The 27,934-nt window shown below is 38.7% G+C and overlaps 1 protein-coding gene across 1 annotated transcript in view; it reads left to right on the top strand.

Annotated features, from left to right (window-relative positions):
* Window positions 1–27,471, top strand: part of LOC137498985 (zinc finger protein 665-like) — a 46,566-nt gene extending 19,095 nt beyond the window's left edge. Inside the window, exons 3-4 of the mRNA XM_068226961.1 lie at window positions 13,368–13,441; window positions 26,626–27,471. Coding sequence (XP_068083062.1) covers window positions 13,368–13,441; window positions 26,626–27,391 — 840 coding nt within the window. The 3' untranslated portion in view covers window positions 27,392–27,471. The remainder of the gene's footprint in view (window positions 1–13,367; window positions 13,442–26,625) is intronic.
* The last annotated feature ends 463 nt before the right edge of the window (window positions 27,472–27,934 follow it).

Genomic DNA, 27,934 nt, shown 5'->3' with positions numbered 1-27,934 from the left:
CCCTCTTAATGCAGTGGTCCGTGCACACGTGGTGATTTCAACTAACTGTCAACTTGAAACTTTCCCGGTCCCAACTACCTGGGACCTTTAGTACTGTATTTCATAATCTGTACAACATTAACAGCTCTGACTGTATTAAAATATCATTGAGTCTAGTAGTTTGACCTGGACGTTGCTGAATTATTTATGTTTCCTATTGGGTGAAAAGTTTAAGTACTTACAACCTGCATGTATTTAGAGATCAGAACTCAAGTACACATGGAGAAAAATGTCTATGTATAGAAAATGACAGATTTTCTGACCTCAAATTCATCTTGTACAGAAAATTTTATAGAGTTCACATACTGTTATATGTGGAAATGCTATGTTCCCTGGTAGATGGAATCTAATACAGAGCTCCCCACAGTAAATGATGACCGATTCTCTCAGAGGATCTCATTTCCTGCTTGAATCATGATACTACATGATGCCATGGCTTACATTTCCTCCAATGCTGAATTTCATACCAAAGTTATAATTATAATATTCCAAATTTTTTTTTTTTTTTTTTTTTTTGCTAGGGGCTTTACGTCGCACCGACGCAGATAGGTCTTATGGCAACGATGGGATAGGAAAGGCCTAGGAGTTGGAAGGAAGCGGCCGTGGCCTTAATTAAGGTACAGCCCCAGCATTTGCCTGGTGTGAAAATGGGAAACCACGGAAAACCATTTTCAGGGCTGCCGATAGTGGGATTCGAACCTACTATCTCCCGGATGCAAGCTCACAGCCGGGCGCCTCTACGCGCACGGCCAACTCGCCCGGTATTCCAAAAATTGTTGCCTTCCTAGATCAAATAATGAAATAAGTTTAAATGCATCTCCTGATGACTGAAACACTCCCTTGACATCATTAGTTTGAATCTGCTTGACATTACAGTACTCAGGCTCTGGATGTGTGGTTCTACACTGGATTCCTACCTTTTAATTTGGGCTCTACACATACCACAAAGGCTATGACATGTTACAAACATTCCTAGCATGGTATCGGACAAGGAGATTGATAAGCTCATGAAATCTGTATGGCCCGAAGGTCTGCAAGATCACTGATTGCTTTTTCACACTGGCAGGCTTACACGAAGTGTACAAAATTGTGCACTGTTTCAAAGCCTGAAGATAATGGGTTCAGTGTTTTGTGACAATTAGCACTGGTCCAAGGCCCTCTGCTCCATACCATACAACAAGATTCTTGGCAATGATCATAGTGTGTGACAGCTGGCATCATTGCTACTAATGGTACATTCCAAGAATTGTCCATTTCAGGCAGTGCCATGGTTACATGTTGTTAGGACAGTAGTGTGAATTTTGTGTAACATGTTGCTTGAAGCTTTGGTATCACAAATTTATGGAGTTATCCTCACAACATAAAATTTTATGTAAAAATTGGTTTACTCCTACATGTGTTAGGGGATGTCCCCATCCATGTGGTCGATTCTGTGGAGATTCTTGTGGCAAAAAAAATATTTCAGTTGGACCAGATCGAATGCAATGAGTCCTGGTAGAATGATCAGTGAAGATGGTAAACTTCATGATGATAGTAATTCTTGAGGACTGAACTGACACTAGGAACACGACGAAGACCCAGTGCAGTGGATTTGGTCAAAACTAGCAAAAAAACTGCCAGGAACTGGACCCGGGCCTCTTACAGACAACAAACATATAAGAGACGCAAAGAAATAAAAATATAACAGTAATAAGGCAAGAACTTAATTTACTATGGAGAGGAAATCAAAAAAAAAAAATAATGCATTGGTAAAACAAGGGGGCCAAAAATCAAATAGCTAATATTAATAGTATGTGGCCCATAATCAAAATATACCAGACTCATTGATTACAGCACCTTCACACACGCTTACCTTCATAAAAGACGTGACGAAAAGTTTGGAATAAGGACTTGGCATCTATATTAATTAATTGAAGAATATGAATTCAGGTGGGTACAAAACATTTCTTTGTAGCACATCGGGTCTAAACAGTCATAGGTTTAGGGAGTAACAGCACCTAATCATAACATTCTCCCTTTCAATTCCCCGTCCCCCGAGAATACAATATCATTAAGTAAAAGAGCTTAAAATGGGAGAAGAGGGAAGGGTGCACCGAGCTCATAAAATTCAAGCAGAGAGGAAAAGGGAAAAGGAGCGGTTACCATGGTTTCGTACAAAACAACTAAAATAACACAGAAGGCGCCCAGCAAAGAATAAAACAAATTAAAGTAGAAAACAGGTAAAGAAAGCCAATGACGGCAATGTGAAACGAACAATAAGTAAGTAAATTAGACACAAAAGGTTTCACGGACTCAAACGTCAGAACCACCCACGCTCACACATAGACCGAGAGGTTAGGTCGCCAAATAGAAGGAGGTATAAGCACGTCAGCACACAGCACATAACAAAATAAACAACCGCTCTCGAGCTCAGACAGTATGAACCAGAAAGTGGTCCATCTTAAAGAGACGGAGTGTCTCCAACACCAAGACACACAGAAACAGGCAAATCGTGTAGTTTACTTGAATTCATGCCAGGTCTATGAAGTGGACATGAATTATACAGAACACGCGATAAAATAATACAACATGAGCTCAAGGGGAATGTTAATGAAGCGACATGAATAAAAGGTCTCGGCCACACACAGCAAACAATCTCATACACACACACATGAATTCGTGTCACCTTCTGTTCTCAAAATAAACATAGTGGATCGGTAAATGAAAATACCGAAAGAAGCGTGTAAAAGTAAAGTTAACACACAAATAAATTAGAAACACATGTAATGAGGGAAGCCTTTCTAACCAAACCATGGTGAGCACAGAACGAAGCAGTAATAAAACCAAGAGAATGTTAAAGAAAAATAAATACCTCGATTACATAAGCAATTAACATTCTCTGTACAATACAACTGTATTTTATCATCCATTCTAAAGATGTACAGACATCTTGAATCTGTTAAAATATCATTTATATGCCATGAAGGCGACTTGGAAATTCAATCCTTCCATCTTCTCAAGTCAAAAACTCCCCACACAACCAACCAGAAAGATAACCCAATAAGACCAGGCAGAAAAGAAATGCTTTGACCTATGCTAACGTATGAGATGCCATCTACCGGAATAAGGAAAGATTACATAGTGGTAACAAAACATGATGGGAAAGAGTAATAGTTCATAGATACAAGAGTTTGCTAGGAACGTGAAGACATCAGAAAAGGCAAACGTACCATAAAATGATATGGTGCGGTTGAGGACTTAAAAGCAAACAAAACAAATCCTATGGCAAAACATCCTCAAAGGAGCTTAGCCTACCTAGAGATCGCTATTCAACATGAAGGCCTCTGCATATTACGAGGTGCCATGTGGTCGGCACAAGGTATCCTCTTGGCCATTATTTCTTGGCTTTCTATACTGGGGCTGCTATCTCACTGTCAAATAGCTCCTCAATTGTAATCACGTAGGCTGAGTCCACCTCAAACCAGCCCTCAGACCCAGGTAAAAATCACTGACCTGGCTGGGGATCAAACCCAGGACCTATGGAAAAGAGGCAGGCATGCTACCCGTACACTGAGGGGTGGGTGATTTCATACAACTGTATTTTAACATCCATTCTAAAGATACAGAAGACCAAGCTCGATAGCTGCAGTCACTTAAGTGCGGCCAGTATCCAGTATTCAGGAGATAGTAGGTTCGAACCCCACTGTCAGCAGCCCTGCAAATGGTTTTCCGTGGTTTCCCATTTTCACACCAGGCAAATGCTGGGGTGTACCTTAATTAAGGCCATGGCCGCTTCCTTCCCACTCCTAGCCATTCCCTGTCCCATCGTCGCCATAAGACCTATCTGTGTCGGTGTGACGTAAAGCAACTAGCAAAAAAAAAAAGATACAGAAGTATTCAAACTGTAATATTGTGATATGTTGATATGCAGTATGAGTTCAGAAAGAAAATTTGTAGAAATTATATTTGTGGTGTCAAAAAGTCAATTTTGGTATAAATTGCTTTCTTTAACTTCAATCTAAAACCATCTGTAAATCTGTATGATGCTTATGACACATCATTCTGCATCATTGACTGATCTGAGCTGCTCAGCTATCTTTTAGCAATTAATTTTAACACTACCATTGACTTTATAGCAACATAGTAATTATTATTAAATTTAGGAAATGTTAATTGATAGTTCACCTGAATGGCATTAAATTCTGCTTGGTCCAACCCCAACTCTTCCCTGGTGAAATGAATTGAGCTCTGGGAGTTTCACTGGCCACAAGTAGATCTCTGATCACAGATATCTTTGAACCATGACTTATATAGCACGGTCCACTAGTGCTTTCTTATATTTTGTAGACCATTGGTTTAAAAATACTCTATATACTATTAAATATGGTTAATTTGGACAACGGTACCACTTCCGACAAATATGCACTTATTTTTTAACATGGCTCATTTTTACTGATCTAGCATGCATTTTTGCATTATCCACCATTTGACATTCATGGTTCATACTAGTTATTGTGAGAATGCTATTTTATTAATTGTCAGCAGTTTTACACTCTCCCGGAATGGAAGAGTTATCACTTGGTACTGAATGTACCATTAACTTTCAGATCACCAGCAGATGTGAATTGAAATTACTTTTGTTTTAGTATTTTATACAAACTGACATCTTAGGATCAGCTTGCATTAGTTTGAACACCGTATGTTCGCGAACATCATCCCTATGGTAGTTTTACTAATTAGAGCACTTGTGTGTGTGTGTGTGGTTACTTTGGACAATGGTTTTAGAATATTAGCATAAACTAGGTGCGGGGTCTATTGTAATTACATTGCAGATATGCTTGGTAAAGCTGGTAAAGTGATACTGGATGAATGACTCATTTACTGAGAAGCCACCAGACAAGTAGGTGATACCTCAACCCTAGAGATCAAAGTTAACAAATCAAACTGGAAGATGTGGGCTGCATAGGAGAAAAGTATGTCAGTGGTTGGAATTTTGAAAGCTTCACTTTGAAGGTTTCCTTTTTCTGTTTAGGTTTCCGAAGTAACATGTATCATTAAACTCTGACATGAACGTGAAATTACTGTTTTTTAATTAAAAGCTGTCTTCCTTGTGTATTGTTCAAATTGTTCAAAATTATATGTCGAGACACTCCTTATAGATACATTCAATAATAAGGATTTGAATAAAATTAATTTAAGCAATTGTCTTCTGCTAAAGAAACACTGCAAAAATCACCCTAAGTAACCCCATTTTTTGGTAGCTTATATTTCTTTAACAGGTAGTAAATTTTAAATTCATCAATTAAACTAGCCACTGTTCCATGACAGTTAATTACATTCAAAGTTTCACTATTATTAGAACAGTAGTTGGACTGTAGTTAAGATGGCAGATAGTGAATAGTCACGTGAAAGTAAGGCTCGTGGTAGAAGTGAAGTAAGCGGGTTTATTATCAAAGTGTGAAAAGTAAAACTTGTGCAAAGTGACATCTTAAACCATGGTGTGTTAACACAAGTGTTAGTGAAGTGTTGTAAGCGGCCATTCCGTAGTAACTGGATAAAGAATATGCCACCTGAAGATAAGCATGTTCCTATGGAGACCCTGGTAAAACAGGCTGTGCAGGAAGCGCTGAGCGATAAGGACTCGCTGAGCAGTCTAGCCAACATAATTCTGGAACACGTAGCCAGTGGAGTAGTGAAGAAACTGAAAGAAACTATAGACTTCAATACAAAAGTGATTGAAGAACTGAAGAGAGTGTTAGCTGAGAGAGACTCTCATATCAAGTACCTCGAGACCCAGCTGCACGAGAAGACAGACGAGCTGGAGCAGTACTTGAGGTGGTAGTGTCTTTGAGTGCTCGGGGTGCCCAAGTCTGACCAAGAAAACACAAATGACATGGCCATTAACTTGGCTAGAGATATAGGAGTTGACCTCAGCCTGCAAGATATAGGTAGGTCACATAGGGTGGTGAAGGGAAAACCAGGACTGCCGAGACCCATCATAGTGAAATTCATGTCCTACAGGAAGAGGACTGAAGTATTCATTAAAAGAAAAGACTGAAAGGATCAAAACAAAATGATACGTGAAGACCTCGCACAGGCCTTCTCACAGCTTCTGCAGGAGGTCATCTCCAAATTGGTATCCGGCAGATATGGACCAGGGATGGGACTGTTATATTTAAACACCATGATAGGAAATTTTATATTACTAACAAAGAAGACTTTCGCTGACCACTAGCCAAATCTTTAAGAAAGGATAGAACTTTGTGAACCAATATTTTAAGTAGATATAATTCAGGTATAGAATAGCATTATCATTAAAAATTAAGATAGGTTAGTCACTTCTAAATTTTACTTATTTACTATCTAAGGATCTAAGTTTAGGCTAGCTTAGTAAACGTGAAGTTGGCAACACAAAGGTATAGGGAAACAAATGTCTCTAATCACAGCCTGCACACTCTGGGAAGAACACAACCGGTCCCAACCCTCACTTCTCCTGTAGCTAGTACTGCTAATTACCTGGCAGACCTTGAATCCAAGCTGCCAGGTTCCTTGTTAGTTAGCCATGTTAACACACAAAGCACAGTTCCTCATTGCATGGATTTCTCTGATTTATTCACCGGATTCGTTATTCACATAATAATAGTATCTGAGTCCTGGCTTAAAGAATCGATCCCTTCTTAATTTGTACATATGGAAGGCTACTCACTAATCAAGAATGACCGAATGAGGTAGGGAGGGGGAGGTGTGGCAATGTACGTATGGAATGGCCTGAAGTTTAAAATAATTCTTAAAATGCTGAATCAGTTCACCAATAGTCTCGAGTTCGTTGTGTGAAGTGCCTACTTGGTGTACTGTATCGTGCGCTGAAGACTAGACATATGGAAGAGCTGGAAGGAGCACTTCAGGACTTACTACTACAACCGAAGTTACATTTCTACCCCCTTCATTAACATTTTTAGATATGGCATCTCGCCATGGAAATTTTGAGCTACTGCTTCTGCTCTTATCTTCTCTGTGAATCGGATGTCACAATTTGTTTTAAAACTTTACTTCTCCTTTGTGGGCCGATACCCTCTGTATCTCTACGAGCATTCGCTCCTGCTTAGTGCTCTGCCCTGTGGGAGCGAGTCTAACTAAGTTTCTCTTTCCAATGAGCACGCGACTTCATGCTTCAGCCCAGCTGCTGTGAGCGAGCAGGTGTCGGCCATCGTTTGGTGTTGAGTCGCCATTCAGTCAATGTGCGGAATTGAACGCTGTAGCGTGTGGGCTTGGCCGTGCCCATGGACCTGGGATAATCTTCATGAAGTAGGGTGTAACCACCATAGATCCTTTCTTCAATCATCTTACATTTTTTTAAGATCATCCTTCTGTGAATGATTTTATTTTGGAATAACTTCATGTATGCATGCCGTGTGGTTTGTGTCTTGTGGAAGTCATCTGTATTTCATGGTACGGCTGCAAATAAACTGTCAGTAATGCATTGAATTAAATATTGTTATGTTTCGGCTTGAATTCAAAAATGCTTCTGGACCAAGACATTGTCATCATGTTGCGGATCATGTGAACATTATGTCAATCTTGCGAGATCTTGAAAATGTTTTCTTCACTTCTTTTAATGGTCTTCTACTGTGTAAATTAAAATTTAGGATTACTAACTACTCATGTGATTTCCATTTAAGTGGAGTTAAACCATCTCACCGTGTTATAGTTCCGTTAACTACTGTTCAAATTTTTATTATTATTATTATTTCCAGAAGACTTATTTAAAATATATTATGTAAATCCTTATTCATTTCTAATTTATGTTAAAGGCGTTTTAACTACCACAAGATTTTCTGCAAGAGTTTTAAAATTATTATTCGATCCCATTCTTAATATTAATTTTCTTTTCTCCTTTTTCTTTTATATTAACTTGCAGTTCTTTGAGTATGGGATCTAACGGTTTCTCTTTTGTTTTATCTTGTGCAAGCTTCCTATTGTTGTGCTTTGTTTCGGGATTGGTGGTTCTATTTGGTCATCGCGATGGTGATGGCCATGATGATTATTGTTGATTGAGGAAGTCGGCGTGGAGTTTGTCTGTAGATTTTTCTGTGTATTTAATTTATTTCTTCATTTCTATGTGATTCTTGCTCATTTTCTTGCTTCATCGTGGTAATATTTTTCTGATTTAAGTATATTTTGATGTAACTGAATTAAGCTCTAACTTGTGGATTTATTTATTTATTTATTTCCTGTCAGAGTGTTGAGAAACTTAAAAATATAAATAAGGTATTATATATAAATAAAACAGAATACATTTTATGTCACAAAACATGTTTCACACAATGTCTGCCCAGAAATGGGCAACAGAAATTCCCTCTTCAGTGGTTTGAATCAAGTCTTGAAGTGTACAACGAACAGGGCAGGACTGACAGTCATACAGATGTTGGGTAGTTTGTTGCTCCCCACAATCGCAGAAGTCTGACTGATCTTTCAGATAACCCCATTTTTTAAGGTTATCCTTGGATTTACCTACTCCACTCCTCAAACGATTAAGTGCCTTCCAGGTTGTCCATTCCAAATGATGACCGGGGGGTGGAGATTCAGAAGGCACCATCCAATCAGAAAGATGCTCCATTTTTGCTCGCCACATATCACAACGTGCTGTTCTTGCTGGTTTATCCAGAGCCTTGGAGACATTGAGGAAACTTTTCCTGGACTTCAGTCTTCTGGGTGGAGGTCGATGTCCAAATAACGGGTGGTTGCTTGTGAGATCCACCTTCGACCTCTCTTGCCTTGCAAACACTTCTCGCCGAATGTCTGGAGGAGAAATACCAGCCAAGCAGTAGAGTTTGTCAGTGGGAGTAGGTTTCAGACACCCAGTTACTATTCTACATGTTTCATTAAGGGCTGCATCCACCCGCTTCGTATGGGCTGACCTAAACCATACAGGACACGCATACTCAGCTGCAGAAAAACTCAGAGCAAGAGCTGAGGTTCTTAACAAAGTTGGATGGGCTCCCCATTTGCTTGAGCCAAGTTTACGGAGGATGTTATTTCGGGCTGAGACTTTCTGTGTAGAATTAACACAGTGTTTCTTGTATGTTAAGGTCCGGTCTAAAGTGACACCCAGGTAGCTAGGTGTAAAACAATGCTCCAGTTGCTTACCCTCCCACATCACGCACAGCTGTCTAGTAGCTTCTCGATTTCGAAGATGAAATGCACACACCTGGGTCTTAGTCGGGTTTTGCAGTAGCCTGTTCTTCTGATAGTACACTGAAAGTTCCTTAAGTGCATTTGAGAGCTGCATTTCAGTGGTTTGAAAGTCGTCGCACTGGACAGCTAAAGATCGGCATAAATGAAGCTTCTTGTATAGGAAGGCCTTGGCTGGTCATTTGTGTAGATGTTAAAGAGGATTGGCGAGAGGACATGCCCTGAGGAAGTCCGTTCCGTTGGTCCCTCCACCTACTGCACTTTCCTTGAAACTCAACAAAGAACCGGCGATTCTGCAGGAGAGTTTCAACAATCTTTGTGAAACCATAGTCTCTGGTGAAGTTATAGAGCTTGGTGATGAAAGTTCTATGGTGCACTGTGTCGTATGCTGCTGTAAGGTCCACAAATACCACACCTGTGATTTTACGTCTTTCAAACCCATCCTCTATGTATTCAGTTAAATTGAGCACCTGTGAAGTGCAGTTCCTTCCGGATCTAAAGCCCGCCTGTTCTGGAATAAGATGTTGATCTCCTTTAGATGTGAGGTGCTCATGTAGGATCCTCTCAAATATCTTGTATAGGTGACAAAGTAATGATATTTGCCTGTTATCGATTATGTCTATAAACTTGTGGATTATTTTTGTGTTATGCCTTGTAGAAGCTCGTTGGGACTTCTTGTAACCAGCGGAACTTAACTATAAACTTGAAATTTGTTTAAATAACTCACTAAAAGTGTACCTGAATTTATTTTAAGTTAAAACTATGTTGATAGCTTTAACCCTCGAACCGGTAGTTGAAGTAGCTCTAACTGGTGGGTGTGCACCACAAATTTGCAGTACCTGATGTATGTCACTTTGACAGATGTATTATTCACAGCATATGCACATATAATACACCTAAACATTCAGCATGAACTGGACTATTTGAAAAGTGGTTTGCATTTACCCTCAATGTAACATTATTTTTATTTTCCACCCCATTAAATGCCCCCTCAAAAAATCAAGAATTTTTTTTTTACACATCAAATATAAATGACGAATCTTTTTTTCATAAAATTTTTAAAATGTACATTTTATAGAGAAATTAATTCCAATTATAGGCATGCAAATTTTAACTGAATAGTGTTAATACTGGAGGAATTATTCAATAAAAAGTACGGTATTTGATAGAGCTCTAACCGTCGGGCATTCATTACCTACATCAGGTGGCACAACACCTCCATTCTGCTGGAGTAGGCCTTGAATTTACAGATGCATTTAATTCAATTACAATATCTTCATCATTTAAATCCGAAAATGTAGCCATAATGTGTGCATAACACACAGTAAACAATGAAAGCAAGTCACAACAAAATCAACACGTCTTTCAAAGCTGTGCGAATTGCGACCTTCAATTGTTTCAAAGATATCGCACATAAATTGATGTATCTAACAATGAAACATTCCACATTGCAAGGAGAAAACATGCCTGGTGAATGCTGCCATCTAACAGAAATATTAATAACTTCTTCTGGCTGTATTTACTGGTACAATGGACCTGACGATCTATCGTCAGTGGTGGTTGAGATAGATGAACACCTGCCGATCTATCGTAAGTTACCAGTTCGAGGGTTAACGTTTCAATGATTTTCCTTTTGGGTTGTGAACCTGGTTCTCATTTAAAGAATGATTATTATTTATACCTTCTTAGCTTGTTAATTGAAGATGACTTTAAATTTTGCTTACTGTTAATTTATTTTAAACCTTTATTTGTTCTTGTTAATTCAATTTCAAAGCTTAATTTTTTTTCCTAAATTAAAATTCATGGTTCTATTTTAAAAGGTGTTTTCTTTTAATTGATATTAATTTTCATACCATATTGGAACGTTTCCTGATCCACTCCTTCCACATTTCTCCTCTGGGCTTGAGGTAAGTTGTGTCCTCTATCTTCTTTCGGACCTTGTGTTTTATACTGTTTTGTGATCATTATGTGTTTTAACTTGTGCCCGCTCATTTCGGTACCGTGGCAGCGCACTACCCAGGTATGAGCATGTAATTTTAATGGGAGACTTTAATACTGATCTGACAAATCATGACTCGTTGGAGACTAAACAATTTTAAAACATGTTTACTTCTCTTAATATGTCAATCCTACTCATGACATAGCTACATCCCATACCCTGTTAGACCAATAACACAGATGGAGTACTGACCCACGCATAGTTACCTGCGCCTGGATTATCACATCATGACCTCATTTATGCTGCCTACTCCCTCAAGTGCCCTAAATTTGAACCCAAATTGATTACATACCGAGACATTAAGAACACAAACAAAGACGACTTTATATTAGATGCATTAAACACACTGTGGCATGACATCCAATATTTACACAACATAGACGATAAAGTTACCCTCTTCAACGAATTACCTACTACGACACTCTATGACAAACACACCCCAGTTCGGACAGTTAGAATAAAAGAAAAACAGAACCATGGCTGACACAAGACATAAGACTAAAAATGTGTGACAGAGACGTAGCATATAAACACTCCAATAAATATCCGACAGCCAAAAATGTTGAAAAATACAAAAAACTACATCGTACAACAACTCAGGCAATCAGAAATGCTAAAATAATACATGCATGAAATCCTGAAAAGCAAGAACTCAACCAAAGCTTGGAAATCTCTCCCCATCATTGGTCTGGGGAGAAGCAAAGGAAACAATGTAAAAATATACATACCACTGGACGACCTCAAAAGACATTTTAGCATTCAGTCATCAGCACAGATAGACGAACAAACGAAAAAGGAAACTAATAGAAGGAATGATATCTAAACTGAGACATTTGACCGATCCATTTCACTTTTCCCACGTTACACCACATGGCGTTAGTACCATAATATCTTAAATAAAATCAGACGTCATTGGTTGTGACAGAATAAACTTGCCGCAGATAAAAAATCTTACAGAAATTGTTCTCCCCACAATCACACACATTATAAACACTTCTCTCATGAATGGAATTTTTCCTTCTGAATGGAAGTGTGCCATAATACATCCTTTAGAAAAACCCAAGAACCCAAACAACCCGGAAGACTTTCGACCAATTTTATATTACCCTGCCTAGGTAAAATACTTGAAAAAATCACACACAATTCTCTATTATCTATAAAAGCACAACCTGCTTGTCAGACGTCAATCAAGATTCCAACCTAACCACAGCACTACGACAGCATTACTGAGAGTTACCAATGACATTTAATTAGAAATGGACAAAGGATGAATGATAGTTCTCACATTATTACACTTAACTAAAGCATTTGATTGCATAGACAGAGACATATTACCGGCAAAATTCAAGGCTATTAATTTTTTCCGTACACCTTTATCTTGGCTGCAGTCATCTCTCACAGGACATCAACAGTGTGCCTCAGTAGGCACTAATACTTCAGACTGGGAACAATCAGAAGCAGGCGTAATTCAAGGCAGTGTCCTGACACCACTCCTCTTTACCATGTACCAAAATGACTTCCCAGAAAATCTTAAAAACTGTAAATATCACTTATATGTAGATGGGATACAGTTATACATACACACAGACGTAAAAGACATTCATCTGGCCATAACAGATGTGAACAAAGACCTAAAACGAATTCCAAACTGGAGTGTTAATAATTCCCTTAAAGTTAAGATCAGGAGAACTGCCAGGGATTGATGATGGCAAGTCAATGTGGAGAGCTTGGTTGAGATGTGTCTGCTTGACATGTCCAGTAGAAACCTCTTTGTAATGTGTTAAGTTGAAATATAAACAGAAACAGACAATGGAGCACACAAGAGGATAAAAAGAAGTTGCTAGTCAGTCTAGAGAAAGGGAGCATTGGAAAGAGAAAGCAAAGGATGGTATTGTGTGAAGGATGTGCAGATTGTCCTTGTCTTTTCACATTTCTCTTTTTTCTGTTTCTACTTCTTATAATGCTATCCTACCATTTATTTCATTTTTCTACCTCACTATATAATTATGACTTGATTTAAGACTTCCTATGTGTTTAATATATTTTTGTATATTTTTACATTGGAAAATAAATTGCTGATATTTTATTTTGCGTACATGAACTTTATTTTGTCGGGTGTTTCTTCACCTCTGTACTCTTCTTTTCTTATTTCCTACAGCCTTCTGCAGACATTAAGGAGGAAATATTCATACAAGAACATGTACTGGTTCCAAACATCAAAGAAGGAAATAAGTAAGTACCTGTACACAATTTGGAATATCTTGTTTACCTATTTACTGTCATGCTCAGTGGTGGGCATCAATATAAACTGGCTATTCTTGTTACTTCTTTCTTTACAGGCTTACATTTAAACTCTTAATATCTTAAGAAACTAGTTGTTAGAATTAAGTGAAATATTCGGGAATATTAAGAACATGTTGATTGTGTTTCTAGGTGTAGTTTTGTTGAATACAGCCTGTAAAAAGTAGACACTGTAAATCAAAATATAGTATTATTGAAATGGGTTTGTTTATAATATATCTTTTGATGAACCAGCCACCACCGGGATCTGGAGATGTGTTATAATCCATCCTGATTAGTTTGGCGCCTCAATGTTTACTGCAACTTGACGTTGAATACACTCATTGGAAACACTTTCTTATTTACAGCACACTGAAATGCAATATTGAACATGATTATCTTAGCCAAGCACGTGCAAGTTAGATTGAGCAAAATGTAAGATATATGCAGTCATGAAATTATTAAGTAATTAGAAGAATCAGAGTTAATATATTTCACAATATGAATTTCCAGCAGACCGACCATACGACAGTCGCGACCCGTTTCTCTTATAAGTAGTGACGAGATGCAAATATGGAACACGGCAGTTATCAGTGTTAAGAACAAGGCTCAGCTTTGGCACCTGCTCTTCTAAACTTCCAAAACAAGAGTCGGGCAGTCTCTTCTTACAACATCTGCACCACTCCAGTCATATCATACTGTGAGTTTGGGGTTTCCAATGGGCATTATCTTACATATCGACATGGTAATGTAATAAATAATGCTATAAATTATAAAATATTATTCATCTTCTCCAGTTCTATTTATTAATTATTTCATTTTTAAATATATTGTCATCATGACCTATGTTGTTACATTGTACTCAGTGATTTTATTATAACTTCTATCTCCATGGAACAAAGATTATGTTCAAAGTCTATATGAGGAAAATGTCACACCACACTCCAGACAAATGTCTTCAAAAACACTGTTGAATTCTTATATCAATGTTCGAGGTGAGCGAATTTCCTTTCCTAAGAAAGGCTTTCTTTGATTCTGCTAGTCTGCATTTTATGTCCTCCTTACTTCTGCCACCATTAGTTATTTTACTATTCAAGTAACAATATTCATCTACTTCCTTTAAGACCTCATTTCCTAACATAATATTTCCTGCATCACCTGAATTTGACTGCACTCCATCACTTTTGTTTTGGACTTATTTATTTACATCTTATACTCCTTACCCAAGACTCTGTCCATACTATTCAGCATTTTCTCCAGATCTTCTGCAGTCTCAGATAAAATATCAATATCATCAGCAAATCTCAGGGTTTTGATTTCCACTCCTTGGATTGTGATTCCCTTCTCAAATTCCTCTTTGATTTCCCTTAATGCCTGTTCTCTATAAACATTGAAAAGGAGGGGGTACAAACTGCAACCTTGCTTCATTCCTTTCTCGATTGCTACTTCTTTTTCAAGGCCCTCAGTTCTTATCAGAGCAGACCGATTTTTATACAGAACGTAGATCATTCTTTGTTCTTGGTACCTGATCCCTATCACCTTCAGAATCTCAGATAGCTTGGTCGAATTAACATTATCAATTGCCTTTTCAAGATCTACAAATGCCATATATGTGGACTTGTCCTTCTTAACTCACCCTGTGCCAAGCACACTAATAAAACTAGTGCGCTGACGGTGCCAAACACGTCGATTGACGTTTTGGTGCATATGTTCAAATAATTGATTTTAGCTCCCACGAATGTCACCCAAATGCAGTCTAACTTTCACAGATTCAAAATGAAGGATCAGTGTATCGATTGATAAACATATGAACCACATTCCTTAGTAAAGTGATTTCCTGTTGACATCCGAACACATGCTATCTTCACTTGTTGAGTAACTGCATGTTTGTTGTCAGTTAGCGTCTTTGTGTTCTTGTGAAATGGCCTGTAAATCACACTAAAGTCCATATTACTTGCAGGAGAAAGCGATGTATGGGGTAGGTTAGAAGAAGTGTATGCTGATAGCGAGTTGGAAAATGATTTTGTGCATTGTGTGGAGGAAAGTGATAGCGATTCATCTGATGAAGTCGTGAGTGCTGGACCTGATGAGGTAGGTCCTGCAGTATTTACGGATTTATTTTCGGATTACATAAAATCAGCTTCATGGTCCATATCGCACTTACATAGATTCACAACTAAGTATTTTTTATTTTTCCACCTTGTCGATACACTAAATTGCTTAAGGCAACTTATTGGTTAAAAGTGGTACATGTTTTGTATTGTACCCGTAAAAATGTGCTCATATCTTTAAGGCGCTTGATATTAAATTAACGGGCATGATTCTTAACCTAGGGAGTGGCTTTATCATTGGAGCTGGTACAGAGAGAGGTATAGTTATCAATTTGAGAGATTCTTTTGATAAATTGAATTTATTGATCATCAAAAGCAAGTTCATATCACCTTCGTACAGCAGCGTGGAAGTGTCGTGGCTGGTTGGTACCTCCAAGTCCTGGGATGGTGCTGAACATCGACTGGGCAGGGACCACACCTGCTCGGATGAGGAGTTCTGGAATGTCTGGAGGTTCTGGAAATGTCTTGACGTTCTGGAAGTCTCGGCGTTCTGGAATGTCCCGACGTTCTGGAATGTCTCGAAGATTGGCACACGTTCCTGGGTTCGATTCGAGACGTAATTCACACTTGAATTTCCTGCACGGCACTCCACACATTCAGGGCACTGTCTGAACAGATATGACCTTTTAATTATGGTTACTGCACTCTAGATATTAAATCAAAACGTTCTGGAATAATCACTCGAAGAACAAGTACTGGTAGAAATGCAAGTTCATAATGCAAGCTCACTGTAGGTCAGAATGTTCTAGAGGATTACTGTCACTGCAGTCCTAAACGCATAGTTCTGAAGATTTAAAACATGTTGGCAATGCACTGAATAAGCAGCACTCGGAAACTGTCCTGTTCCGTCAATAGGCGAAGTGAATAGCCATTAAAGAAAATAATATTTGAAAGAAAAAGTCTGACTTCATAAATTATGGACCACTCAAAATACTGGAAAGTTCTAGGCTTTCTGGGAACGCGATATGCGTATTCTGAATTGTCACAGTCTTTAAGAATCAAAACATAAGTCCCTATGCAGCACTTGGAAAGTATTGCATATTTCACAGTTAAACGTAATGTTGAATGTCCCCTAAGTTTCATAGAGAAGACAAGTCACATCGTTTACTCGTAAGTTTATGTTGGTAGGGCACAAGTTCATCCTACACGCTCGGAAAGTTTCAATGTTCCAGAAATTGATTCAAAAAATACAAGTTCGAATAAGTTTGAAACGTAAGTTCAATGCGGTACACAACACTCGTGAAAATTCAAAGTCCATTAAATCGTCGTCGAATATGTAAGTCCCTATGTGGCATTTAAAAAAAACAATGTTCCAATGTGTAGAAATAACAATGTTCCAATGTGTCGAAATATTAAAGTCCCAACACGACACTCGAAGAAAATAAAGTTCCGATGACAATGTTCCAGTATGTCACCTTAAGAAAATAATAAAGTCTTGTCGCGACACTTGGCAAAAATAACTAAGTTCCAATGCGACGCTTCAGAAAAATAACAGAGTTCTTATATGGCACTTTAAGAAAATATCAAAGTCTAATCTCGACACACGAAAAATAACAAAGTTCCAATGTGTCAATATGACAAAGTTCCAATACGATGCTTGCAGAAAACAAAGTCCCATTCAGGCATTTCAAGAATATGATAAAGTCCCGATACAACACTTAGAGAAAATACCGAAATACTTGGATTTCACAGACTGTCAACTAGAAGTTCGACACACACAATACTCCTCTTGTCACCCATGTCACAGAGACAGCTGAGTGACAGACACTGAATTCGTAGGTTGGGTGGTCCTCCTTTTATACACGTTCGCATGGAAGTGTCTAGAACTTGGGTACTATCTACCCTTATAACTTCTATAATAGTCGGTGGATTTTCTTGAAATCTTAACAGATGATGTCCATTGTAAAGGCTTTTAAGGTGGCAGTGTCAAAATAGCGATAAAATAGCTCAAAATGTACTTTTGAGGATGAGCTGGAACATTACCATATATGGTAGCGGATAGCTGGCTTACGGCGGCCACGTCACTCGCTGTGTACGTCACTGCGTTCAGTGGGCTCCCTACCTTCCACCTCGCGCGAAGTTCAACAAACATACTTCGGACTTCTCTCGTAGCGGCGTTCCCGGTACAGTATATTATAAACATCTTCAGCCACATAACACTGCTTAGATGAAAAATTCATGTACTGACAAAGTATCAATGCTTTAGAGGAAGTGTCCTTAAAATGAACTTAAGATTAACAATATTAAAAACAAAATACTTAAGAGGAGAAATTATATAGATTCCTTCTACAATTGAAAGCAGTTCAAGGAAACCACAGAACATTTAGTATACCTTTATCCAAATCTGAAAGGAATAAAGAACTGTTGTTTATCCGACAACAGGCCCTCTTGAATGGTTTCAACAATAACATGATGGATAAAATAATTAATAAATTTTCTGTAAAGTTACAATCTAAATTAGTAATTGTACCTAGTAAAACTGAGAAATCTGGATTTCTTCACTTCAACAATTACTTATAAATATATAATTTTTAATTTATAAATTGACCTTTTTTTTCCTTCATGAACTTTTTTAAGAATAATCATTAGGACATATTTTTTATGGATTATTATACAAGTGTTTCCTTGACAACTGCTTTCAATTGTAGAAAGAATCTATATAATTTCTCATAAGTATTTTGTTTTCAATACTGTCAATCTTATGTTAATTTTAAGGACACTTCCTCTAAAACATTGATACTTTACATGAAGTTTTCATCTAAACAGTGTTATGTGGGAGAAGATGTTTATAATATACGAAACATGTACCACTTTTAACCAATAAGTTGCCTTAAGCAATTTAGTTTGTCGACAAGGTGGAAAAATAGAAAGTACTTAGTTTTGAATTTATTTTTGGATGATATATCTGGTATTGATTCAGACTACTGGTCAGACACCGATTAACCTGGGCACATGCCCAATTGTTTGAAGGACGCAGGGTATGAGTAAATTACCTAGTGATAAGAATCTTGCATGGAGTATTTCATGTTGTTTTTCACGTTGGCGTATCTTTCATTTCTCTTCACAGAAACTAACTGATACGTGGATCAATTCTTGGGCACAGTAGCAAGACCATTTAATAAATACTGCATGTATAATAATAGGAGGCCTGTTGCTTCAAATGAAACGAGAAATTTTGTAGGACTCTGGATGATGACTGGTATTAAAAAATCCTAAATTAGAAATTTATTGGAAAACAGACATGTTTGTTACTCCCGTATTCAATGAAGTCATACCTAGAAATCACTTTCAGCTCATTTTAAACATCACTGAAGGTAACCTGAAATGTTCACGCTATTGTGTGCTACTTTTCTTTATATGCAATTTTATTTGTAACTATGTCAAACCAGTTCACTTCCCTTAGAAATATCTGGCACAGGGCATTTAAATTGCTTCAAAATTCCTGACAGTGAATGTGTTAATTCGACCCTCTAAGATCAGACGTAAAGTCAGGATTGCTTCACGTGTTCTCACATTTCTTCTGTAGCCAAGTTGATCTTCTCCCAACTCAGTTGTAACTTGCCTTTCCATTCTTCTGTAAATAATATGAATTAAAATTTTGCAGGTGTGAGATACTAAACTAATGGTGTGGTAGTTTTCATACTTATTGGCACCGGCTTTCTTCCGAATAGGTACAACAACATTCTGCCGAAAATCTGACGGCAGTTCTCCTGTCTCATACATCTTACAGAGTAGATGGAATAACTTTGTCATGCTCGTTTTTCCCTAAGACAGTCAGTAATTCAGAGGGAATATCATCAATTCCAGGTGCCTTGTTCCTATTTAGGTCTCTTGAAGCTCTGTCAAATTCTGACCTCAAAATTTGGTCTCCTATTTCATCAGCATCAACAGCCTCTTTTTGTTCCAAAACCTTATCATCTATGTCTTTACATTGATACAACTGTTGGATATGTTCCTTATATCTTTCTGGCTTGTCTTCTCTGCCTAGAGGTGGTTTTCCATCTGAGCTCTTGTTATTCATATACCTTGTTTTCCTTTCTCTGAAAGTATCCTTGATTTTCCTATTTTCAGCATCAACCTTGCGTAGGACCATACAACCTTCAACATCCTTGCACTTCTCTTTCAGACATTCTTCCTTAGCTGTCTTGCGCTTTCTATCCACTTCATTCTTTAAATTACGTATATTCCTTTCTGCTTTCTTCATTTTGTGAATCCTTGTACGTTTGTCATTCATCACTCAGGTCTAGTATCTCCTGAGTTATCCATTGATTCTTAGTTGATCTTTCCTTTCTTCCTAACATTTCTTCAGCAGCTGTAGTGACCATTCTTCATGACTGTCCATTCTTCCACTGTTGTGTTTTCTTCAGCCTTTTCATTTAGTCCTTGTGCAACATGTTCCTTGAAACACTCAACTCACATGCTTTTCTTTCAACTTGCCTAGATCTCACCTCATTGCATTCCTTCCCGTCTTCAATTTCTTCAACTTCAGATGGCATTTTATGACCAAGAAGTTGGTCAGGGTCCATGCCTGCTCCTGCGAGAGCTTTACAATCCGACACCTGGTTTCTGAATCTCTGCCGAATCATAATGAAGTCTGTTTGATACCTTCCAATGTCTCCAGGTCCCGTCCACATATACAGCCATTGTTTGTGGTGTTTGAACCAAGTACTGTATTAGCAAGGACTAAATTATGATCGGTGCAGAATTCAGCCAGCCAACTTCGTCTCTTATTTCTTTGTCCCATTCCGAATTCTGCTGTCTTACCTTCTCTTCCTTGGCCTACCACTGCATTCCAGTCTCCCATTACAATTAGATTCACATCACCTTTTACATATTGTATTAAATCTCCTCTCTTTTCATATATTCTTTCGATTTTTTCATCATCTGCTTTACTAGTAGGCATATAGTCCTGCACTATTGTGGTGGGCATTGGTTTGGTGTCTACCTTGACAACAATAATCCTTTCATTATGCTGGTCATAGTAGCTTACCCGTTGGTCTTTTTTCTTATTATTAAACCATCTCCTGCATTTCCTCTGTTCAATTTTTGTTTATAACTCTGTAGTTGTCTGACCAAAAATCCTGCTCTTTCTGCCAGTGTACTACACTTATACCAACTACATCTAACTTCAGTCTATCCATCACCCTTTTCAGATTCTCTAACCTACAGCAATGATTCAGACTTCTAACATTCCACGGTCCAATTCACAGAATGTCAGTATCCATCTTTCTCTCATGTGGTCCCAACTGGGAGATACAAATGGGGGACTATTTTAGCTAAGGAATATTTTATACAGGAGGAAGCCATCATCTGTACATCATTCATACAGAGAAAGAAGAATGTGCTCAGGAGTTAGGTATGGCTGTAGTTTCCCTTTGCTTTCAGCCGTGTAGCAGTATCAACACAGTTAAGCCATGTTTAATATTATTACAAGGTGATATCTGTCAGTCATCCAGACTGCCACCCCTGCAGCATCTTAAAGTCCGCTACTCGCCTTTTGATGAACCATTCATTAGCCTGGTCTCTTGACAGATACCCATCTGATATGGTTGCACCTACCGCTTGGCTATCTGCTTCATTTTGACACGCAAGCCTCCCCACCACGGCAAGGTCACATGGTTCGTAGGCACAGAATTTTAAGGCAGCCTACTATATATTAAAATATTTTAAATGTGGTTTAACTCTATCTCTTACATTCTAGAGGTTAACACTGGTATCCTCCCATTGCCATGCCTATGTAAGTTCACATGATGGACAAAAATGTTGCCACCTATCTTAAATGTTACCCCAGCCCGTCTCTAGCCTCCTGTACCAAGAACCTCACTTGTCGCTGCATTGATCAATATAAATACATGAGATCCAAGATTACCACTATTTATATGGTGTGAGCTGAACAGTGATTGGCTGGCTTAAATTGAAATGCTGATAGTGGCAACTTAGAAACAAAATTCGTAAGCTTTTTTGTGCCAACCCCTGAACATTTACAATATTCTACAAGGTGACACACATCCCAATCCCACACGTCCCAAACCATAAATAGTGACATCTGTTAATAAACTTGAAAATCAAATACTCTCCATGATGATAGGCTTGTTTCCATAAGATACCTCAGCACTCAGGCTTTTAAGCTTTTGCCTACAAGTAAGCGGGGCCTTACTGCTGGTACTGTCAAAAACAGCACGAATAGATGAAACTAGCCCTGAAATGGTGAAATATAGTGGAAAGGCAGGGATGAAATTGCTTCATAGGGTAATATGATGAGCCAGGAGAAGGCATATGACAGATAACCAAGTCAAAAGTTGTTAGCTATAATGAGGGATTACTGAAAGCAATCAATGGCATTTATATTGACAATTAACTGCAGTGAAAATTGATGGTAGGATGAGTACTTGGTTCAGGTTACTTAGAGGGTTAGACAATGCTATAATCTTTCACCTTAATTGTTTGTAATTTACATTGATAATCTACTGAAATGTATTAAGTTGCAAGGAGGGATTCAGTGAGGTGGGAATTTAATAGGCAGTTGGCCTATGCCGCCATGATCTTAATGGCAGAATATGCCAATACCCTGCGGCCTAATATCCTGGACATGAAAATAGGTGCAATGAGTATGGTATGAAAACTAGTCTATCAGAGACTAAAGTAGTGTCAGTATGTATGAGACCAAAGAGAACTCAATGTTAGCTTTTGAATTCTGAGCTGCAGCATGTAGATGATTTCAAATATTTAAGATGTGTATTTTCCCACAATTGTAGTTTAGTATCTGACATGGGCTCAAGATGCATTAACACTAATGTAGTGTGTCTGCTTTTGTGACTTTATGTAAGAAGGAAGCCATCTCCTGAACAAAACTATCTTTACACTGATATGTGTTAGCCCTTTTTGCTTTACAGGAGTGAAGCTGGGTGGTCTCAGGATATCTAAATTCATAAGACAGAATTTCCTCCTCTGCGAACCATGTGACCTTGCCGCGGTGGGGAGGCTTGCGTGTCCCAATGATGCAGATAGCCGAGCCGCAGGTGCAACCATATCGGATGGGTATCTGTTGAGAGACCAGACTAACGAATGGTTCATCGAAAGGGCGGTAGCAGCCTTTCGGTAGTTGCAAGGGCGGCAGTCTGGATGATTGACTGATACGGCCTTGTAATAATACTCAACATGGCTTAGCTGTGTTGATACTGCTACACGGCTGAAAGCAACGGGAAACTACAGCCGTAACTAACTCCCGAGGACATGCAGCTCTCTCTGTATGAATGATGTACTGATGATGGCTTCCTCCCGGGTAAAATATTCCGGAGGTAAACTAGTCCCCCATTCGGATCTCCGGGTGGGGACTACACGAGAGGGGGCGATCATCAGGAAGATGGATACTGACATTCTGCGAGTCGGAGCGTGGAATGTTAGAAGTTTGAATCGTTGTGGTAGGTTAGAGAATCTGAAAAGGGAGATGGATAGGCTAAAGTTAGATGTAGTTGGTATAAGTGAAGTACGTTGGCAGGAAGAACAAGATTTTTGGTCAGGCGACTACCGAATTATCAACACAAAATCAAACAGAGGAAATGCAGGAGTTGGTTTAATAATGAATAAGAAAATAGGGCAGCAGGTAAGCTACTACGACCAGCATAGTGAAAGAATTATTGTCGTCAAGATAGACACCAAACCAATGCCCACCACAATAGTGCAGGTCTATATGCCTACTAGTTCAGCGGATGATGAAGAAATCGAAAGAATATATGAGGAGATAGAAGATTTAATACAATATGTAAAAGGTGACGAGAATCTAATTGTGATGGGAGACTGGAATGCAGTGGTAGGCCAAGGAAGAGAAGGTAGTACAGTAGGAGAATTTGGATTGGGACGAAGGAACGAAAGAGGAAGTCTTCTGGTTGAATTCTGCACTGATCATAATTTAGTCCTTGCCAATACTTGGTTCAAACACCACAAACGACGGCTGTATACGTGGACGAGACCTGGAGACACTGGAAGGTATCAAATAGACTTCATTATGATTAGGCAGAGATTCAGAAACCAGGTGTTGGATTGCAAAACTTTCCCAGGAGCAGACGTGGACTCTGACCACAACTTGTTGGTCATGAAATGCCATCTGAAGTTGAAGAAATTGAAGAAAGGAAAGAATGCAAAAAGATGGGATCTAGACAAGTTGAAAGAAAAGAATGTGAGGGATTGTTTCAAGGAATATGTTGCACAAGGACTAAATGAAAAGGCTGAAGGAAACACTATAGAGGAAGAGTGGAGAATCATGAAAAATGAAGTCAGTAGGGCTGCTGAAGAAATGTTAGGAAGGAAGAAAAGATCAACTAAGAATCAGTGGATAACTCAGGAGATACTAGACCTGATTGATGAACGACGAAAATACAAGAATGCTAGAAATGAAGAGGGCAGAAAAGAATACAGGCGATTAAAGAATGAAGTGGATAGAAAGTGCAAGGCAGCTAAGGAAGAATGGCTGAAGGAGAAATGCAAGGATGTCGAAGGCTATATGGTCCTGGAAAAGGTAGATGCTGCATACAGGAAAATCAAGGAAACCTTTGGAGAAAGGAAATCTAGGTGTATGAATATTAAGAGCTCAGATGGAAAACCACTCGTAGGGAAAGAAGACAAAGCAGAAAGATGGCAGGAGCATATGCAACAGTTGTATCAAGGTAAAGATGTAGATAATTTGGTTCTGGAACATGCAGAGGCTGTTGATGCTGATGAAAAGGGAGACCCAATTTTGAGGTCAGAGTTTGACAGAGCTGTGAGTTACCTCAATAGGAACAAGGCACCTGGAATTGATGACATTCCCTCTGAATTACTGACTGCCTTAGGAGAAACCAGCATGGCAAGGTTATTTCATTTAGTCTGCAAGATGTATGAGACAGGAGAAGTCCCATCCGATTTTCAGCAGAATGTTGTTATACCTATTCCCAAGAAAGCCGGTGCTGACAGCTGTGAAAACTACCGCACCATTAGTTTAGTATCTCATGCCTGCAAAATTTTAACACGTATTATTTACAGAAGAATGGAAAAACAAGTTGATGCTGAGTTGGGAGAAGATCAATTTGGCTTCAGAAGAAATGTAGGAACACGTGAAGCTATCCTGACTTTACGTCTGATCTTAGAGGATCGAATCAAGAAGGACAAGCCCACGTACATGGCATTTGTAGATCTAGAAAAGGCATTCGATAATGTTGATTGGACCAAGCTATTTATGATTCTGAAGATGATAGGGATCAGATACCGAGAACGAAGAATTATCTACAATGTGTATAAAAATCAGTCTGCAGTGATAAGAATCGAGGGCTTTGAAAAAGAAGCAGCAATCCAGAAAGGAGTGAGGCAAGGCTGCAGTTTGTCCCCTCTCCTTTTCAATGTTTACATAGAACAGGCAGTAAAGGAAATCAAAGAGAAATTTGGAAAGGGAATCACAGTCCAAGGAGAGGAAATCAAAACCTTGAGATTTGCCGATGATATTGTTGTTTTATCTGAGACTGCAGAAGATCTCGAAGTTTCTGAATGGTATGGATGAAGTCTTGGGTAAGGAGTACAAGATGAAAATAAATAAGTCCAAAACAAAAGTAATGGAGTGCAGTCGAACGAAGGCAGGTGATGCAGGAAATATTAGATTAGGAAATGAAGTCTTAAAGGAAGTAGATGAATATTGTTACTTGGGTAGTAAAATAACTAACGATGGCAGAAGTAAGGAGGACATAAAATGCAGACTAGCACAAGCAAGGAAGAGCTTTCTTAAGAAAAGAAATTTGCTCACTTCAAACATTGATATCGGAATTAGAAAGATGTTTTTGAAGACTTTCGTGTGGAGCGTGGCATTGTATGGAAGTGAAACATGGACGATAACTGGCTCAGAAAGAAAGAGAATAGAAGCTTTTGAAATGTGGTGTTACAGAAGAATGCTGAAGGTGAGATGGATAGATCGAATCACGAATGAAGAGATACTGAATCGAATTGGTGAGAGGAGATCGATTTGGCTAAATTTGACGAGAAGAAGAGATAGAATGATAGGACATATCTTAAGACACCCAGGACTTGTTCAGTTGGTTTTTGAAGGAAGTGTAGGGGGTAAGAACGGTAGGGGTAGACCAAGATATGAATATGACAAGCAGATTAGAGCAGATGTAGGATGCAATAGTTACGTAGAAATGAAAAGGTTAGCACAGGATAGGGTGGCATGGAGAGCTGCATCAAACCAGTCTATGGACTGATGACTCAAACAACAACAACAACAAGACAGAATTAACATATACAATGGTTGTGAGAATGATCACTGGTACAAGTGAGTACTCACAATGAGGGAAGGCTTAGGCAATGAATGAACACACTCCGTTGTTTGAAACACGTTAGGTTTATGAGTGGTAATTTAGGTTGAGGGAGACAGGTGATGATGATTAGACTCAGTTTGAGATTAATTAAAATATAAGGGGTATAAATCTCAACAAGGCCACAGAGCTAATTGCAGATACACAATTTTGGCAGACTGAATGATGCAAGTCTTAAAGTCTATATTGATGATGAATGTACATGTCCTATTTTTTATTTCAAAGGTATGTGTGATCAATAAGAAAATATGTTTAAAATTTGAGTTACAGTACCATTATTTGAGTCTCAAGTGACTTGATTTTTAAAACAAATTGATGAAATTTCCTACAGAGCCTCCTACTGCACTTTAATTTTGGGGAATATCATCTCAATGAATGCAATGCAGTACTTACATATTTCTGAATGTCCCTTCGTTGTGTTTAGGGTACATTTCTCTGTAGCTACTGTAATTAGCATGAAAATATTTTTCATTATTGTTAAGCTGGTATCACCTGGGGTATTTATCTACACGGTGGGTGCTAATGTGCACATTTGTAACTTCTGAACTTTTTGATTGGTGTGCTTAAGCATTAACAAAATGGCCCATTGAAAAAATGATAAATATATTGGTACCTATATTGATCTTCCTGATAGAATTGTGCTCGTCGCGTTCCTTTGAAATTATTGTTGATTTTGTTTTCCTTTCAGTGTGGAGGATGTTTCTGTGTTCGCCGTGCATTCTGGGGAAAGGCTGTGCTGTTGTAATGAATGCAACAGTACGTTTACGGAGAGAGATTATCTCAGAACCCACTTGTTTCCTCAGTCTGGAGAAAGGCCATTTTTTTGCAAGGAATGCAATAGTACGTTCAAGAAGCTTATCCATCTTGAATCCCACATGGTAATCCATTCAGGAGACAGGCCATACCGTTGTAAGGAATGCAGTGCCACGTTTACACAGAGAAGTAATCTCAAGACCCACAAGGCAGTTCACTCTGGCGAAACGCCCTTCCGGTGTGATTACTGTAACAGTACGTTTACGATGCGGTGTCGTCTACAAACCCATATGTTAATTCATTCTGGAGAAAGACCGTACCGATGCAATGAGTGTAATAGTACGTTTAATCAGCGAAGTAACCTTCTGACTCACAGGCTTATTCACTCTACAGATAGGCCGTTCCAATGTGAAGAATGCGGTAGTACATTTAAGTATAAAAATTCTCTTCGTAGGCATATGGTTACTCACACTGATGAAAAGCCATTCCGATGTGAAGAATGCAACACTACGTTTAGGAGGCTTGGCCACCTCCAATCCCATAGGTTAATTCACTCGGGAGTAAAGCCTTACAGGTGTAACAAATGCAATGGTAGGTTTAGGCAGCGAAGTAATCTCAAAACCCACTTAGCAAGTCACTCAGGGAAAAGGGCAGTATGTTTAATCAGCGACGGCCACTATGACCCCACAGCCCTTAAATGATTCCTTAACGTATGTAGCAGCACATATGCTCCAGTTCAGGTTCCCTTAGACGATCTCTTTCAGAACATCTGCTCTTGGAATGTAAGACGTGCTTCAAAAGATATGAAGTCTTGAATAAGTTTCCTTGGCTACTTATTGTCTTCACTCTACGTTGTTAATCTGCCCCAGGTACACTCGTCAGTCCGCAGATCAGGTGTAATAATAATGGCGGGTAGTCTCCGGTGTTAAGTGACGGTGGTCTTAAGATTCAACCCCGTATAGGCGACTTGCGTATCTGTGAGTATGGGAGCCTACTTAATGTAGGTGATGGTTAAAATATCAAGCCCCCAAAGCATAGGAATTGACTTATGAAAGGGAAAATCCCTGATGCAGCCAGGAATTGAACCTAGGGCCTCTTGGACTGAAGGTCGGCATGCTAACTATTAGCCATGAAGCCAGACAGATCGGACGATAAAGAAAATTGATGTTAAGCATGAGCACTGTTAAAATGTAGAGACTTTATGTTTGATATGAAGTTTTGAAGTTAGAATTGGATTTTTTAAC

The sequence above is a fragment of the Anabrus simplex genome, chromosome 3 (genome assembly GCF_040414725.1).
Source record: "Anabrus simplex isolate iqAnaSimp1 chromosome 3, ASM4041472v1, whole genome shotgun sequence".
Lineage (NCBI taxonomy): Eukaryota > Metazoa > Arthropoda > Insecta > Orthoptera > Tettigoniidae > Anabrus > Anabrus simplex.
This window is presented reverse-complemented; position numbering and strand designations above follow the sequence as displayed.